The 15,857-nt window shown below is 37.1% G+C and overlaps 1 protein-coding gene across 1 annotated transcript in view; it reads right to left on the bottom strand.

Annotated features, from left to right (window-relative positions):
* Window positions 1-955: 955 nt before the first annotated feature.
* CFAP299 (cilia and flagella associated protein 299) overlaps window positions 956-15,857 on the bottom strand; it is a 576,041-nt gene continuing 561,139 nt past the window's right edge. Inside the window, exon 6 of the mRNA XM_026509886.2 lies at window positions 956-1,325. Within this exon, the coding sequence (XP_026365671.1) occupies window positions 1,230-1,325 (96 nt within the window). The 3' untranslated portion in view covers window positions 956-1,229. The remainder of the gene's footprint in view (window positions 1,326-15,857) is intronic.

The following is a 15,857-nucleotide window of genomic DNA, read 5'->3' as shown; positions in this document are numbered from 1 at the left end:
AGCCACCCAGGCGGCCCTCATCTTCATTCTTCAAGAACTTCTTTGCCTTCTGGCACAAAAAGATGTTCTGGACTCATGTATTTTTCCTTGCCTCAGCCCTGGAATAAGTCGTTTTCCCAAGGATGCCTGCTTCCTTTTGGTAGAAAATGGTGGTAAAAAACCAAGATCTGGGTTATCATTGATATTGGGTGTTGATGTTTTGAGGTCCTCTTATTGAACAGAGCAAGGGTAGATGCATGCATAAAACATTAACATATATTCTGTATTTGCTGTATATATTGAAAATGATGAGATCACAGCAGTACATCCAATTCTAATTTAATACCACTCTACTCATCTTGAGTGGAATCTCCAATCTCATGTCAGACCATCCCCTCCCCTGTGAATACACCCTTCTCACCCCACTGGAACTCTGATGTCTTGCTCTGGGCTTTCCTAGTCCTATACATTGAGCAGACTTCCACCTTACTTAGCCCCAACTAATTGCCTTAGTATTGGATTGTTTAGAAAGAGAAAAGAAGAGAATGGGAAAAAAAGGAAGAATCAAATATTAATTTTTAAATCACAAGTAACCTCTTGAATAATATCTTTTCTGCACAAAAGCCAACTGCAGAGGCACATCAGGAAAACATGTTCTTCCCTAATGAAGTCCTCACTTCACTAAAATCTTTTGGTTTCTCGTAGATTTCATTTTCTTAGCTTCATGGTCATGGGGTTCATATTGTCCAGGCACATAAACATATCAAACACTTCATTTTATACATCATCTCATGGGACATTTCAGATTTTATTTTCTCATATAGAGCTATTGAAAACCTTGTATTTATATCTTCTTACTCTTGTTCTTCAATTTCAGACTTCTTATCAATATTCAACAAATTTAATAGACAGCACTGCCACATGGTATAGATTTCTGTCCACTATATTTGGCAATAGTAGAACCTGGAACCTGAGCTTCAAAATAAGTAGCAAGAAGATTCTCTCCCATGAACTGTTGCAATCAGCTTCAGTATTTAGGGGGAAATTTTTAGAAAAACCTCAAGTCAGGTTAAGATCTGTACCACACAAAGACAGTCAAGATTATGGTTTTCTTTCTAATTTCTGTATCAACTTTTATTAGTCTAACTCGCCTTCCAACTAGAGGACTCATTTATTTTCTAAGTTGCTTCTGGTTACAGAATTCATTCAAATTTAGCAAGCCATTAGGGGACCATGTAACATGTTGGTAGTTAGGTCTTTCTTCTGGAAATGTGGTCAAAAATGACAGCTTGAATGTAGAGTTCTGTCTGGATAGGGGTTCTAGTAGAGTTGTCACCTGGAGAAGCCTAAAATACATAAATCCATATTGTTACTCAGTCCAGTCCATCATGCAAATGATTGGCATTAAATGAATTTTCTTCTTGCTTCGATATTATAGCAAACAGAACAAAAAAAAGAAAATGCTATGGCCATGAAGACATTTTCTTGTTTTCCCTCGGGTTCTTTTTCTCAGGAGTAGTGATAATTCCTATAAGAAGCTTTGAGGCTCTGGGTTGTGACATTAGTGAAACTCTCTAGGGTCAAAACTGTCCCAGGCCCATGCTTGCCTGGACTTTGTTAAACCCCATGGGTCACTAACTTTGCAGAATTTCCAGGGAAAGACTTCTTAAACATGATCACAGATTAATAAATCTAAAAGAATCCTATCATAATTTCAAGTTTGTCCAATAAAAAATGAACTGGAGTTTGGAGTGGATGAAGACTAGCTAAAGTACCTGTCCATGGTGGGTTTAATTAAAAGCTTCTTATCAGCTTAAAAACTATGAACTGTCCCCCCTTCAAATTATAATCTGTGAAAAAAGATTTGCTCCTTTTACCTTTACTCAGGGTAATCTATTATATTTCTAGGCTCCTGGGGAGCTCCTGTGGGAACAGGTATTCACTAATGTGGTATTGATAAGAGAGAAGAGGGAGATTCTAAAAGAATTGGTAGTATCTACAACTGGAAAATATTATTGGATATAAAAGAATAAAGTTACTTGCTCTTTCTTCTTCTTATAGGAAGAGATGATAAAGACATTTAGAAGTGGGACTAGAGGAAAGCTTTGGTCCTGCTTTATCCCCATGGTATAATTTCTTGCCAGCGAGAAAATATATTTTAGTTTATATTTTATTAAATAGAGTCAGCAAAACTGTAAAGACTGAAACGGGTAAACAAAAATAGTGGGTGTCCTGATTGACTCACCCATCCAACTTTTTTCTGCCTTTCACGGTTTCTGTGCTATTTTACAACTCTTGAAGTTGTGGAGAACTTGATAATAATGCAAAATATTCTTGTCAAAAAGATGCAAATTAATTCTACCCAGTAGAATTCAATTAATTGTTGCCCTGAATTGAGTTCTACTTTGCATCTATTTGTAAATTAATTTCAATTTTTCTTGTTCCCTGTATATGCTTTGCTCTTAGGATTCTCCTTTGAATTGTTTGTACTATCTTACTGGTTCCCTCTATAATTAGTAAATTAAGTAAAATAATCGGTACATTCATTTCATATCTGTATGAGAGTCATAATTATATCCTTTTATGAAAAACTACCTTGTATGCGATTATTTTGTAAACAATTATCTTTTAGTAAACTACAATGCCGGATGGTTCACCTGATGGCTGAGAGCCTGTGTTGTTGGAGGACTGTTGGAGCTCATGTAAGACATAAACCGGGGCATTTCTTGGCTCCAAGTGGTAAGTTCCCTGTTGTCACAGAACTTTCACTTTGCTTATCCTGTTTCTTTGCATGTTTTCCATGTTACTACTTTTTTGTTTTGTTTTGTTTTTGGAACTCTTACAATCAATAAATTATTCCCCATTGGTAATAGTAATTTGGTTTTGTTGCCAAAATTTTGTTATCTCTGTAAATGGAGTAATAGATTATAGAAATTTTTTCTTTCTTGGATGGAAGACAACAGAGAATCTGATTTGTTAGTATTTTATTTTCTTTGTCTATTTGTCTGTTTTGAGCTCAAATTAAGAATCTTGTGCTTACCAGGAAAGGAAACAACTTTTTGATATATAGTCTGATAAATTTATGTTTACTTTTGGCCTATGGCTAATGTTTAAAATTCCAGGAAAATGAGGAAATAAAAATTTTGATACTTGATATGTGCTATACTTAAAAAGTTACTCTTATGGGGTGCCTGGGTGGCATAGTAGGTTGGGTGTCTGACTTTTGGTTTTGGCTCAGGTTGTGATCTCAGGGCCATGAGATCTAGCCCTGTGTTGGGCTCTGAACTCAGTGCGGAAACTGCTTGGGATTTTCACTGCGCCTCCCTTGGCTCCTCTCCACCCATGCTCTCTCTCTCTCTGAAATAAAGAAATAAATCTATTTAAAAATGTTATTCTTATAGAAACTCAGAAATGTTTTGAACATTAAAGTTCATGTAATTGAGGCAAATTTTTGCTAAATCAGACTAGTGTAATCATTTTGGCTTAAAAAAAATAGCTTGTAATGTGATTTATCAGTGTTAAGTATAATACAAACATATGTTTTATTCTACTTGGGTTTGCTTTTCTTAAATTTATTCAAGTATACTGATCAAATAAGCTAACATTACTCCTACACAATATTTAAGATAATGAAAAATATAAATTTGTATTCAACAAAATCAAATCATTATTTTGATAACTTTATTTCAATAGTAATTACATTTTATTTTTAATATGTCAGTTTGAATAAAAGTCCTAAGATCTTTAGGTAACATAAGGCCTTAGGCCTGCTATTAAGTTGAATCATATAATGAATATTTATTTGATATCTAGATAATTTCTTTTTTTTTTTTTAAGATTTTATTTTTATTTATTCAACAGAGATATAGACAGCCAGCGAGAGAGGGAACACAAGCAGGGGGAGTGGGAGAGGAAGAAGCAGGCTCATAGCAGAGGAGCCTGATGTGGGGCTCGATCCCAGAACGCCGGGATCATGCCCTGAGCCGAAGGCAGACGCTTAACCGCTGTGCCACCCAGGCGCCCGATATCTAGTTAATTTCTAACTAAGATAGAATACTGACCATTTAATGCCCAATTATAATGCATAATTTTAAGTTTATACACTTTCCATGAAATGTTCCTACCTCTGGGTCATGTTAACACATTTTGTCTCTTTAAAAAGGTATGTGGCTGGAGAAAGGTGCAAGATAAACTGCTATTCTGTTAAAATGCTTTTGGAAGACAGACAATTGTTAATTTTCTACCTCTAGTTTTGTCACTGAAATAGAAGTTACTTTGATTAAAAGTCAAAATTAATATGAATGGTTGAAATTGCATGAAGTAATAAGGACAGATTAAAACCACTATCTGTGCTTTTGTGCTCCAAAGACAAAGCAGTTTTGTCTTATAGTGGAGGCTTTATAGTACTGGTTTTATATGTACATATACATTGTATAAACATATGCAGTAGTGTTTTTCCCCCTTTTTATTTCTTTTCAGAACCCCTGTACAATCTTGAGATTTACTGAGGACTCCAAAAAACTTTCATGTGGGTTATAATCATCAATATTTACCATATTGGAAGTCGAAACTGAGAAATTTTTAAATACTTACTGATTCATTTGACTAGAGCAATAATGAGCATGAATTAAAATGTTAACAGAGTAATATTACTCAGCCATCAAAAAAGAACGACTTCTCAACATTTGCTGCAACATGGACGGGACTGGAGGAGATAACGCTAAGTGAAATAAGTCAAGCAGAGAAAGACAATTATCATATGGTTTCACTCATTTATGGAACATAAGAAATAGGAAGATCAGTAGGAGAAGAAAGGGAAGAAGAAAGGGGGCTGTAAACAGAAGGGGGAATGAACCATGAGAGACTATGGACTCTGGGAAACAAACTGAGTGCTTCAGAGGGGAGGGGGGTGGGGAATAGGATAGGCTGGTGATGGGTATTAAGGAGGGTACATATAGCATGGTGCCCTGGGTGTTATATGCAAATAATGAATCATTGAACTTTACATCAAAAACTAGGGATGTACTGTATGGTGACTAACATAAAAAAATAAAAAAATATTATTAAAAAAACAAACTGTTAACAGAAATAACAGCTTACATTAATATAAAAATTAGTTTGAACTCATGGATACCCTGAGAATTGCTGTGACAGAAAAAAGAAAATAAAGGATAAATTTGGAAGTAAATTTTACTTGTCTTGGTTTATAGCACTTGAGTTTGAAAAGAAGTGATGAAATGTACTAAAATTTTAGCAACGTTTGCCTTATCTGGATGGGCTTGCTTGCTTTACTTACTGGTTCATTCCTTTGTCTACTATTTAAAATATATATTTTTTTACCTTCTGTGTCATCTGTCTAAGTAGCAAATAATGTGTGTCTTATAAGAATATTTTTCTGTGCTTTAATTGAATTTATTTCATTCCTGATTAAGAAAAAGAAAGAAAGAAAGAAAGAAAGAAAGAAAGAAAGAAAGAAAGAAAAGAAAGCAAAGAACAAAGATTCCTCACTTATAAAAAATAAGTTTCTTTACAATCATGTTAATGTTTGTATTTATTTAAAATGTTTTATTATTTTAAATGCTTATTTAATTAAATATATAACTCGGTATTATTTCTCTAGTACCCTGATCCTATCTTGATCAAATGTCCAAAAATCCTCTTAACAGTTTTATTTTCTAATTTTTGCCTTCCCATAATTGGATGCTAAGTATAGAAAAAAATTACATGAAACTTTACACCTACTTTACACTTACTTTCCATGGCCATTTAGTTATTTGCATTGGTTCAAAAAAGAAGCTGTTATTTTTTTTTAATCAGGGTGTAATTGTAGAAATTGAAAAACCAAGGCCTTACCTAGAATGTTGTATTTGAGAACAATACTTATTTATGTATTTATTTTTGTTGTGTTAGTTACCATACAGTACTTCATTAGTTTTTGGATTAGTGTTCCATGCTTCATTGTTTGCGCATAACACTCAGTGTTCATTGCGATACGTGCCCTCTTTAATATCCATCACCAGGCTAACCCATCCCACCAACCCCCTCCCTTCTGAAACCCTCAGTTTGTTTCCTGGAGTCCATAGTCTCTCATGGTTTGTCTCCCCCTCTAATTTCCCCCCGTTCATTTTCCCTTCCTTCTCTTGACGTCCTCCATGCTATTGCTTATGTTCCACATATTAAGTGAAACTGTATGATAATTGTCTTTCTCTGCTTGACTGACTTCACTTAGCATAATCCTGTCCAGTTCCATCTATGTAGATGCAAATGATAGGTATTCATCCTTTCTGATGGCTGAATAATATTCCATTGTATATATGGACCACATCTTCTTTATCCTTTCGTCTGTTGAAGGGCATCTCACTTCCTTACACAGTTTGGCAATGGTGGACAATGCTGCTATGAACATTGGGGTGCATGTGCCCCTTCTTTTCACTACATCCGTATCTTTGGGATAAATACCTAGTAGTGCAATTGCTGGGTCATAGAGTAGCTCTATTATTAACTTTTTGAGGAACTTCCATACTGTTTTCCAAAGTGGCTGCACCAGCTTGCATTCCCACCAACAGTGTAAGAAGGTTCCCTTTCTTCACATCCTCTCCAACATTTATTGTTTCCTGCCTTATTAATTTTTGCCATTCTAACTGGTGTAAGGTGGTATCTCAATGTGGTTTTGATTTGGATTTCCCTGATGACTAATGATGTTGAACATTTTTTCATGTGTCTGTTAGCCATTTGTGTCTTCTTTGGGGAAGCGTATGTTCATGTCTTCTGCCCATTTTTTGACTTGATTATTTGTTTTTTGGGTGTTGAGTTTGAGAAGTTCTTTATAGATCTTCGATACCAGCCCTTTATCTGTAGTATCATTTGCAAATATCTTCTCCCATTCTGTGGGTTCCGTGGGTTGGATCTTTGTTTTGTTGACCGTTTCCTTTGCTGTGCAGAAGCTTTTTATCTTGATGAAGTCCCAAAAGTTCATTTTTGCTTTTCTTTCCCTTGCCTTTGGGGATGTGTCTTGAAAGAAGTCACTGTGGCCAATGTCAAAGAGGTTCTCCCCTAGGATTTTGATGGACTCCTGTCTCACACTGAAGTCTTCCATCCATTTAGAGTTTATCTTTGTGAGATTACAGATTTTACAGATGAGAAAACAGAGGTAGAAAAGTGCTCAGAGAAATTAAGCAATTTGGCCTAATCACAAAGCTGATAGGATCTATTTAGGTCCAGCTCATTTTACCTACTGCCCCCCTTAAACAGCTCTAAGCTCTGGCCTGAGTCCTGGTAGCTATTCCTGACCCTTTCCTACTTGTTCTATTGTTCGTCCAGTCTCTTCAACTGCTCCCAGGTATTCTGGAGAATCCTTAGGTCTTCAGTTTTCAAGTGGAATTCATTAAGGGACTTATGCAGGTCTTTCAATATCCTAAACTATTATTATACTACTCTGTGTGTATGGCCATATGTGCATTTTTTTGGAGCAAATCCATGAAATTTTAAAATAAGTTGTATTTCTCAAAAGATTAAGAACCCGTCCTCTGGAGCGGCCTCATGTGCTTGTGAGGTAGTTTTCTGGGGGTACCAAGTTGGGGCTGCCATTTGTTTGATTGTGTTTTATGCTCAGATATCCCAGCCAGCAATAATAATTGAGAAGCTGTCGACATAAGATTTTCCACTCTTGCCAATGGCCTTCATCACTGTTCATGCTATCATGTTCCATGTTCCAATAAATGTCAACATCCCTCACTCTGCTTTGGGATTTCAGTGCCTCAGAAATTGTAAGCATCTGCTGGGGTGGTGAATGGTTAAGAAGGGGCCATGGGAGTTGACTACCGGTTCAACTGTTGAGACCAGAAGAAATCATGCTCCCTTTGAATTAGAAATAATCCCTTAACTGTGGATTTGCACCTGCAATGACTCCATGTCTGATCTGTGGGTTTTCTGGTGTCTATTTCTTTGTCATTAGCTATCAGGTCTTTGAAATCATGGAGGAAACAATTCTTTTGTTCTTATTCATGCATTTCAATCAGCCAGGAACTTAACCTTCCACTCTTTCTGATACTCCTTCCCCTGACTTGTGACAATAAATTTTGCAAAAAGTGAGCATGAATTGAGGTGAAAGCTCTCTTTCTCAAACTTCTCCTTTCTCACTTCCATGTTGGTCCTATTATACCTTTGGTGTAATGTTTTATTATGCTGCCCTTCTAGCTAGAAGCTTACAGCAGCACTTTTTTTCTTTGTCATGTATGTTTTATTGGGATATTTACTTTTTTTTTCACTGCATATATTCAACTTGGATGGTGAAGGGTTATCATTTTACTTTCTTAGCACTAAGCACTGATATACAAACAATAATGCAAGTTTTATATTTAATTTTTCCTTTCCTCCAGCTCACCTTTCTTGTGCTACACTTCATCCAGTAGTTCATACATTGGACTCTTAACAACAATGTGCTTATCTCTAGGGGTTGTTCTGTAATACTGCATATAAAATTAAAATCAGTTTTTCAGGTCAAGAGGAGGGCACAGCATTTAAGTTTTAGGAGTTTTAATTCATAAAAGTCAAGCTCTGTTATGTAATTTTTAAGGTATTCCTCAAGGCCATTGATTTTAGCAGCAGTTTGTTGAGTAAATACTTAATTTATATGTGGTAGACTTTCAGTTCAGGTATACCAGGTGATTGCCCAGGGGAGAAAATGTTTAAAAGCTTCTTAGTATGTGGGTGTTTTAGGGCTATAATCAACCAAACATTCAGTAATTTGGGCAGAGAAACCAGAAAGTTGGCAAGACCTCAGCTTTACTTAATAAGTGTGTCTGTGCCACAGTTAAAAAGGAACGTTTACAAGAGGCCTCCGAGGAAAATCTAGGAGCCAAAAGAGTGGTGTAAGTAATTCAGTGTCCTGTGCTCCATTAATTCAAATTTGCGTGGGGTTTGAGGGAACACCATTAGAGACTTTGAAGAAACAGTATCTTTGCTTAAACATATTCTATTCAGTATGGGTGGTTTGTTTGTTTGTTTTTCCTTAAATGTCCAGTAGGAAATAATATACCTGAACTCTGTAAAAAGGCAGATTGTAAAATTGAGAACCTTCATTAGGAGGGTGGAGGTTCAAGAGATTAAATTGGAATCATCCGCTGAAAGGATGTAGAAATGTTGTGGGCCTCCTTTTTTTTTTTTTTTAATTAAGTTATTTAGTCACCATACAGTACTTCATTAGTTTTTGACGTAGTGTTCCATGATGCATTGTTTGTGTATAACACCCCATGGGCCTCCATTTTGAGAGGAGCAATTTCAATCCTGTGACAGGTTCCCTCTGATTTTAATGTAGTCAGTCAACGGGGAGGCAGCATTAAGGAGGCAATTAACACCTTTCCTACGAATAGTAGCAAATACTTGGGTGGGGCTTGCTTGGGAGGAACAAAAGAGAGAGGAGATATGATAAAATACCACTGGAATCACTAGAATCTTCCTCTAAATTAAACAAACAAAAATTATGGCTTTATTGGTAGAAGTTATTTTTAATTTTAAACCTTGTTCACCAATTTTTTTGCTAATAGGAAAAGAAAGTAGAATTTGTCTCTTTTTTGTATCTGCATAATATAAAATGATGACTATATATTTATTTAAAAAAATAATAAAAATATTTTTCTTGGGATGCCTGGGTGGCTCAGTCGGTTAAGCATCTGCCTTTGGCTGAGGTCATGATCCCAGCGTCCCGGGATGGAGTCCCACATCGGGCCCCTTGCTCAGCGGAGAGCCTGCTTCTCCCTCTACCTGCCGTTCCCCCTGCTTGTGCACGTGCTCTCTCTCTCTCTCCCTCTCTGACAAATAAATAAATAAAATCTTAAAAAAAAAATACTTTTCTCATTCACCCATGGATCTAACATATATCACCATTACCCTGACACCCAAGGTCACCACTCTGAAGTTCAGCAAAGAAGCCCCAAGTTTAATTTACCTACCAAGGAGGGAAAAGCATCACAGTCAATTACTCTGGTAATTTTCAGCTAAAAATAGCATTAGCTCTACATATGTTTCTAGTGCCTAAGATCCTAAAATATTTTAAAGTTAACCTCAAAAGTTTCCAAGATTATTTTTGGCCTTACTATTCATTTCTTTAGCAAATATTTAATATTCAATTTATTCATTCCACAGATGTTTACTGAGCATCTACCATATGCTAGCACTGGAGATACAATGGTAAAGTGACCAGAAAAGTTTCCTGCCCCATGCTTCAGTTTTTGCTTTATGAGTTTCTGTAGCATATATTGCTTCATTTGAGTTTCCAGACAAACCTACCTGACAAAGCGATTCTTGATGAGACCATGATAGCAAGAATGGATACTACCACCCAACTCTGTAATGATCCACATAAATGAGGGGGAAAAGTGGCAATTTACCCCTGGGAGCAGCTGGTGTGGTCAGTATTATTACTATGGATGTTATCCAGAAGTCTTTGGTATACGGCCTGTACTTTCTAATCTGTATAGTCTCAGGAATGTATAATTTAGACTACTTACAATTAAAACTGTTGAATTAAAACGTGTTTTAAAAAGGACTGAAGTTTGAGTACTTTATGGACATATGTAATCTGTAAGGTGAAGCCAACAGCTATTAAAGTATTACTAATTTACTGGGGCGCCTGGGTGGCACAGCGGTTAAGTGTCTGCCTTTGGCTCAGGGCGTGATCCCGGCATTATGGGATCAAGCCCCACATCAGGCTCTTCCGCTATGAGCCTGCTTCTTCCTCTCCCACTCCCCCTGCTTGTGTTCCCTCTCTCGCTGGCTGTCTCTATCTCTGTCAAATAAATAAATAAAATCTTAAAAAAAAAAACGTATTACTAATTTACTAATAACAAAACAATGGATATCAAATCCAATCTTTAGGATCACCTAGGGAAACATATAAAAATACAGATTCCTGGGCCTCACCACAGACCAATTCAGTTTGAATCACTTGGGGTGGAGTCTAGGGCTCTGTTTGGCCAGTGTGAGGAGAGAGGAAGGGAAAATGCTTTACTGAATTGACAGAAATCACTCCTAATCAAGCCACTGTGGGGTGGACACTGATGAAGAGCTCTTATGATAACAGATTGCATTCCAAAGTAGCACATTTTTCTGTTTCAACAATTGTGATTTTCAAAAGGACAAGTCTGGATTAGGGGCGTCCTGTTGTACAGTGAGGAGTATTGATGTATAAAGAGAAAATAAATACATTCTTCTAAGTCAATGTGCAGTCTGCATTGTACATGCCTTCCAGATACTGTGATACTCAGGATGGAGCCAGAAAGGTTTATTCTGTAATAGTGTCTTTTGTTTCACCAATTTCCTACATTAAATAGAAACTGCACATCTTTAACATCTTTTAATGTGTTGTTTGTTTGCTCGTTTGCTTGTGTATTATCAGCCATTTATCAAGCAACTATATTCAAGCGGATTTTATTAGACATTAAACAAAGTGACAAAAAGGAGACTGTCCTACGGAAATTCATATTTTTCATACTGATTTTCTTTTGCACACCAGTGAAGTTTAGCCAACAGAACAATAACTTCACTTCCTTTCAAAAGGGCTTAATCATTTTTGTACTCAGAAATCCTAAGTCATGACACAAACGGTACCGATTCTCACTGAACTACATAGAGTGGCAAAAAACTTATTAGACTTGGATTCCACACTTGGAGTTCAATTTTCTCTCAGAATTTCTCTGCTATTACTCTTCTTCTTACACCTTGATCTCAACCCTGGTTGCACATAGAATCATCTGGGAGCTTCTGAAAAGTACAGTTGCCCAGGCCTTCCACCTGGACCAATAAAATTAGAATCTTTGCGGATGAGGATAGGCATCATATATTCTAAAGTTTCCTGGCCCCCACTCACAACTCCTCTCTAATGCAGGCCCATGCTTGGTGCTTCCTCACCTGTGTATGTGAGGTTCCCTCCTACCAGAATACCCTAGACTTCTATTCCAATCCTCATGTCCTCACCATACCCACCCCTCAAGATCCAGTTCAGATGTTATCTCTTCTGTTAGCTCATTTTTCAATGCGTTAGGTCCAAAGTAAATTGTACCTCCTCTCAATTCTTTAGAACTTTTTCTGTCCTTTCAGCTCACTTGCTAGTTTGCCATTTCTGTGCATATTATATTTTTCCACCCACCCTTCAGTTAATCTGTAAACATTTTAAGGGAAAGAAACCCACCTTTCTGATTCATTTTTATACCTCACAGTGCCCAGTAGTTACTCAGTAAACATCAGGTAAGGAAGAAGAGGAGGATGGAAGGAAGATTGAAGAGGCAACAGACTTACTGATGTTCATTCAGCTCACCTTTTCCTCTATACACTCATCCAGCACTAGTTCATATTCTCTCTCTCTCTTTCCTGACGGTTGGGGTGAAGTAAGACCTCTCAACTATTTTTTCCACATAAATATGCAAGTTCTGTCTTTGCCTGAATGATCAGGTAGTTGCAATATTTAAAACGTCAACGCAGAAACTTGCTAACTACAACAGGACCTCTATCTAGTTCTAGTCCTCTTGGTCTTTATCTGTATTATTGTTATGCTAGCACCTTCTCTAGTTTGTCCTCTCCCATGTGTCCTAATTTAGTCCCTCTCATCCTCTTAAAACATAACTTTTGGGGCGCCTGGGTGGCTCAGTCAGTTGAGCATCTGATTCTTGATTTCAGCTCTGGTCATAAAATCAGGGGTGTGAGATAGAGCCCCACATGGGGCTCCATGCTCAGACCAGAATCTGCTTGGGACTCTCTCTCTCCCTCTCCTTCTGCCCCTCTCCCCCCAGCCCAACTTGTGTGTGCACTCTCTCATTTTCTCTCTCAAATAAATAAAACCTTTAAAAAACCCCACAAAACCACATAACTTTCATCTTGCTATTTTCCTGCACAAGAGCTTTGGTGTATCCCCATTTCCTACCAAGTTTAGTCCATGATCCTCAACAGTCCTGCCTTCAAGAATTTCCACGACCTTTCCATGCTTAGTTTCCATGGCACTCCTTCTCCAAGCCATTACATTAGCCAAATTGAACTACTTAGGTTTTCCTTTGTTTTATTCCCATCAACATTATCTTTCCTAACAGGGGTCATTGCTGGTATTGCCTGCCTCTCCACCTCTATGAGTGCAACTCCTAATCATTCATCAAGTCCAATTAAAAGATTACCTCCTCTATTATCACCTAACTATCCCCAATGATATCCTCTCACCATTCCCTCTCCACTAGCTTCTACTCCAGATCAAAAATCATCTCTTCTGCTGCTGAATTCCCAAGGCATTTCTCTTTTTTGTAATGTATCAGTTTCTGCTTTATACTGCAGTTATATTTTTTACATGCCTATTTCCCTAAAAGTATTAAAAGATTAAAAAAGGGCAAGGGTTGAACTCTTGCTCATCTTTAGATCCTCTATGGTGTCTCATAATATTTACATTTAAGCTCCATTGCTAGACTCTACTAATAATGAACTATGTGACTTTAAGTAAGTCATTAAACATGTTTGAGTCAACTTACTCATAAATCAAAAACATTTTTTAAAAGATTTATTTATTTTAGAGAGAGAGAGAGAGCATGAGTGGGGGGTGCAAAGGGAGAGAGAATTTCAAGCAGACTCTGCACTGAGCATGGAGCCCCATGTGGGCCTCGATCCTACAACCTGGAGACCAGGACTCAGAGACCACGATCTGAGCTGAAACCAAGAATCAGATGTTCAACTGACTGTGCTGCCCAGGTGCCCCTCAAAAACATGTTCTAATTCAACAGTCTTAATTTCAGATGGTTTAAATTATATATTTCTGGGTTTGTACAAGACTTGAAAGCACATACCAAAATTAAGATTTCTGCATAACTTTTAAAAACCTAAAATTATGGCTACACTAGTTGTTTTCACTGATAAATTCTTGTAATTACTTTTTGAATTATTTGTATCAATATAGAATGAGGTGGCTATTCCCGTTCTGGCTATCATTGTTATACCAAATATCAGTGACATAATCGGCTTCTCAACTTTTAATTAGTGTAGTATTATTTTTGTGTGTTTGGAGGGAATCATTCATTCAATCATTTATTCCATGAATACTTATTAAGTGTCTATTAACCACGCATTTTTCCAGGTGATGGGCTCTCACACATAGTGAATGGAAGAAGGGAGGGGAGAAAAGCTGGTGTCATTAAGAAAGATTTTTCCTATTTTTAACTGTTCTATACACTCTGTCTCTCCAATTAGTAGATCATGAAGGTTTTAGACCACCCATATTATTCTAAGACTCAAGGAAACTCTCCCATGGTTAATGCTTCCTAAAAGCAAAAGAAAAATGCCTATTTTTTCATTTGTCCAGATAATGTAGGGAGTGAGTGCAAAGTGCTTCCACTCAATCCTTCTAAAGATAATACACTGGAAACATTTTGGTGGGTGTGAATCACTCAGACAAGCATTCTTCACTCAAAAATAGAAACTAGCTTTATTTGTGCCAGATGTTATACAGCTGCAGGGAAGTAAAAGCCAGTGGTCCTGTTTTCAATGCAACCAAACTCTTATTGCATTTGGAATTTCTTAACCAATGAACTCATATTACTCGTTCTAAGATCTGCACAATTTTCTTTTTTCCACTGTTACCATTCACAAACAACTATGTTTCATGGGAACCACTTTTCAGAGTTAATGAGTCTACATCTGTGTTGCACAAAGGAAAGACATCTTGTTTATCACAATTTCCACCTTTCGTTTATCTTGACCTTTTTGAATTTTAAATGTAAAATATTTCTTTTATTTTAAAGATTTTACTTACTTATTTGAGAGAGAGAAGGTGCACGTGAGTGGGAAGGGGAGCAGGGAAGAGAGAGAAGCAGGCTCCTCATTGAGAAGGGAGCCTGGTGGGGCTTGATCCCAGGATCTGGAGATCATGACATAAGCCCAAGGCAGATGCCCAACCAACTGAGCCACCCGGGCGTCCCAGTGTTACATATTTAAAAGAGATTACTTGAAAGAAAGGACAAGAAGAGCTGGGTTGCATTGTTCTTAGAGTATTTTAGAGCACATTATGGTGTTATAAGTTATGGTGTTCATTTTAGGAAGGATTTCAAATAAAATTATTAATAAAAAATTAAGTATAAAAATGCAATTCTTTTTTTAAAAAAGATTTTATTTATTTATTTGACAGAGAGAGAGACAGCCAGCGAGAGAGGGAACACAAGCAGGGGAAGTGGGAGAGGAAGAAGCAGGTTCATAGCGGAGGAACCTGATGCGGGGCTCTATCCCACAATGCCGGGACCACGCCCTGAGCCGGAGGCAGACGCTTAACGACTGTGCCACCCAGGTGCCCCAAAACATAATTCTTATCATTGTGTATTTGTAATTTTAAAAACTTGACAGCTTACTTTTGATTCTTCCATAGGTCTGTAAGATATGATGTATGGGTACATGAAATATAAAAGGATCATGGCTCTTAGAAGAAGGTAAGTTAAGATATTATGTAGATGTACATACTGATTCATATCTAGTCCATAAAAATAAAGATATATGTGTTATATTTTGTTTGTGGTCAAATGTTTGAGAGCACTTATGTTTGAAAACAGAGTGCCAGATCTCTTGAGATTGTTGTCTTTTTAGGGAGAAGCTTTTCTCCAATTGTGGTTCATAGTACAGATAATCTGTAGTAAAATTATACTGGCTGCTTGTGAAAAGATGTACACCTGGGACCAACTGAGTCAATCTCTGAGAACTGGGGTTGTAGAAGGATCCTAGAGATCAGGAACCAGCAACAACACTCACATCTTCCATTTGTGAATGTGAAAACTCTGAGAAGTTAAGTGAACGTGCCAGGCCAAGTAGCCAGTTAATTGTAAAGGAAGGCGTAGAATTTTGTTTATTGATGGTGAAACCAGCAT

Source organism: Ursus arctos, unplaced genomic scaffold, assembly GCF_023065955.2.
Source record: "Ursus arctos isolate Adak ecotype North America unplaced genomic scaffold, UrsArc2.0 scaffold_9, whole genome shotgun sequence".
In the NCBI taxonomy this organism is placed as follows: Eukaryota; Metazoa; Chordata; class Mammalia; order Carnivora; family Ursidae; genus Ursus; species Ursus arctos.
Note: the sequence above shows the minus strand (reverse complement) of the source record. Positions and strands in the feature narration are given on the sequence as shown.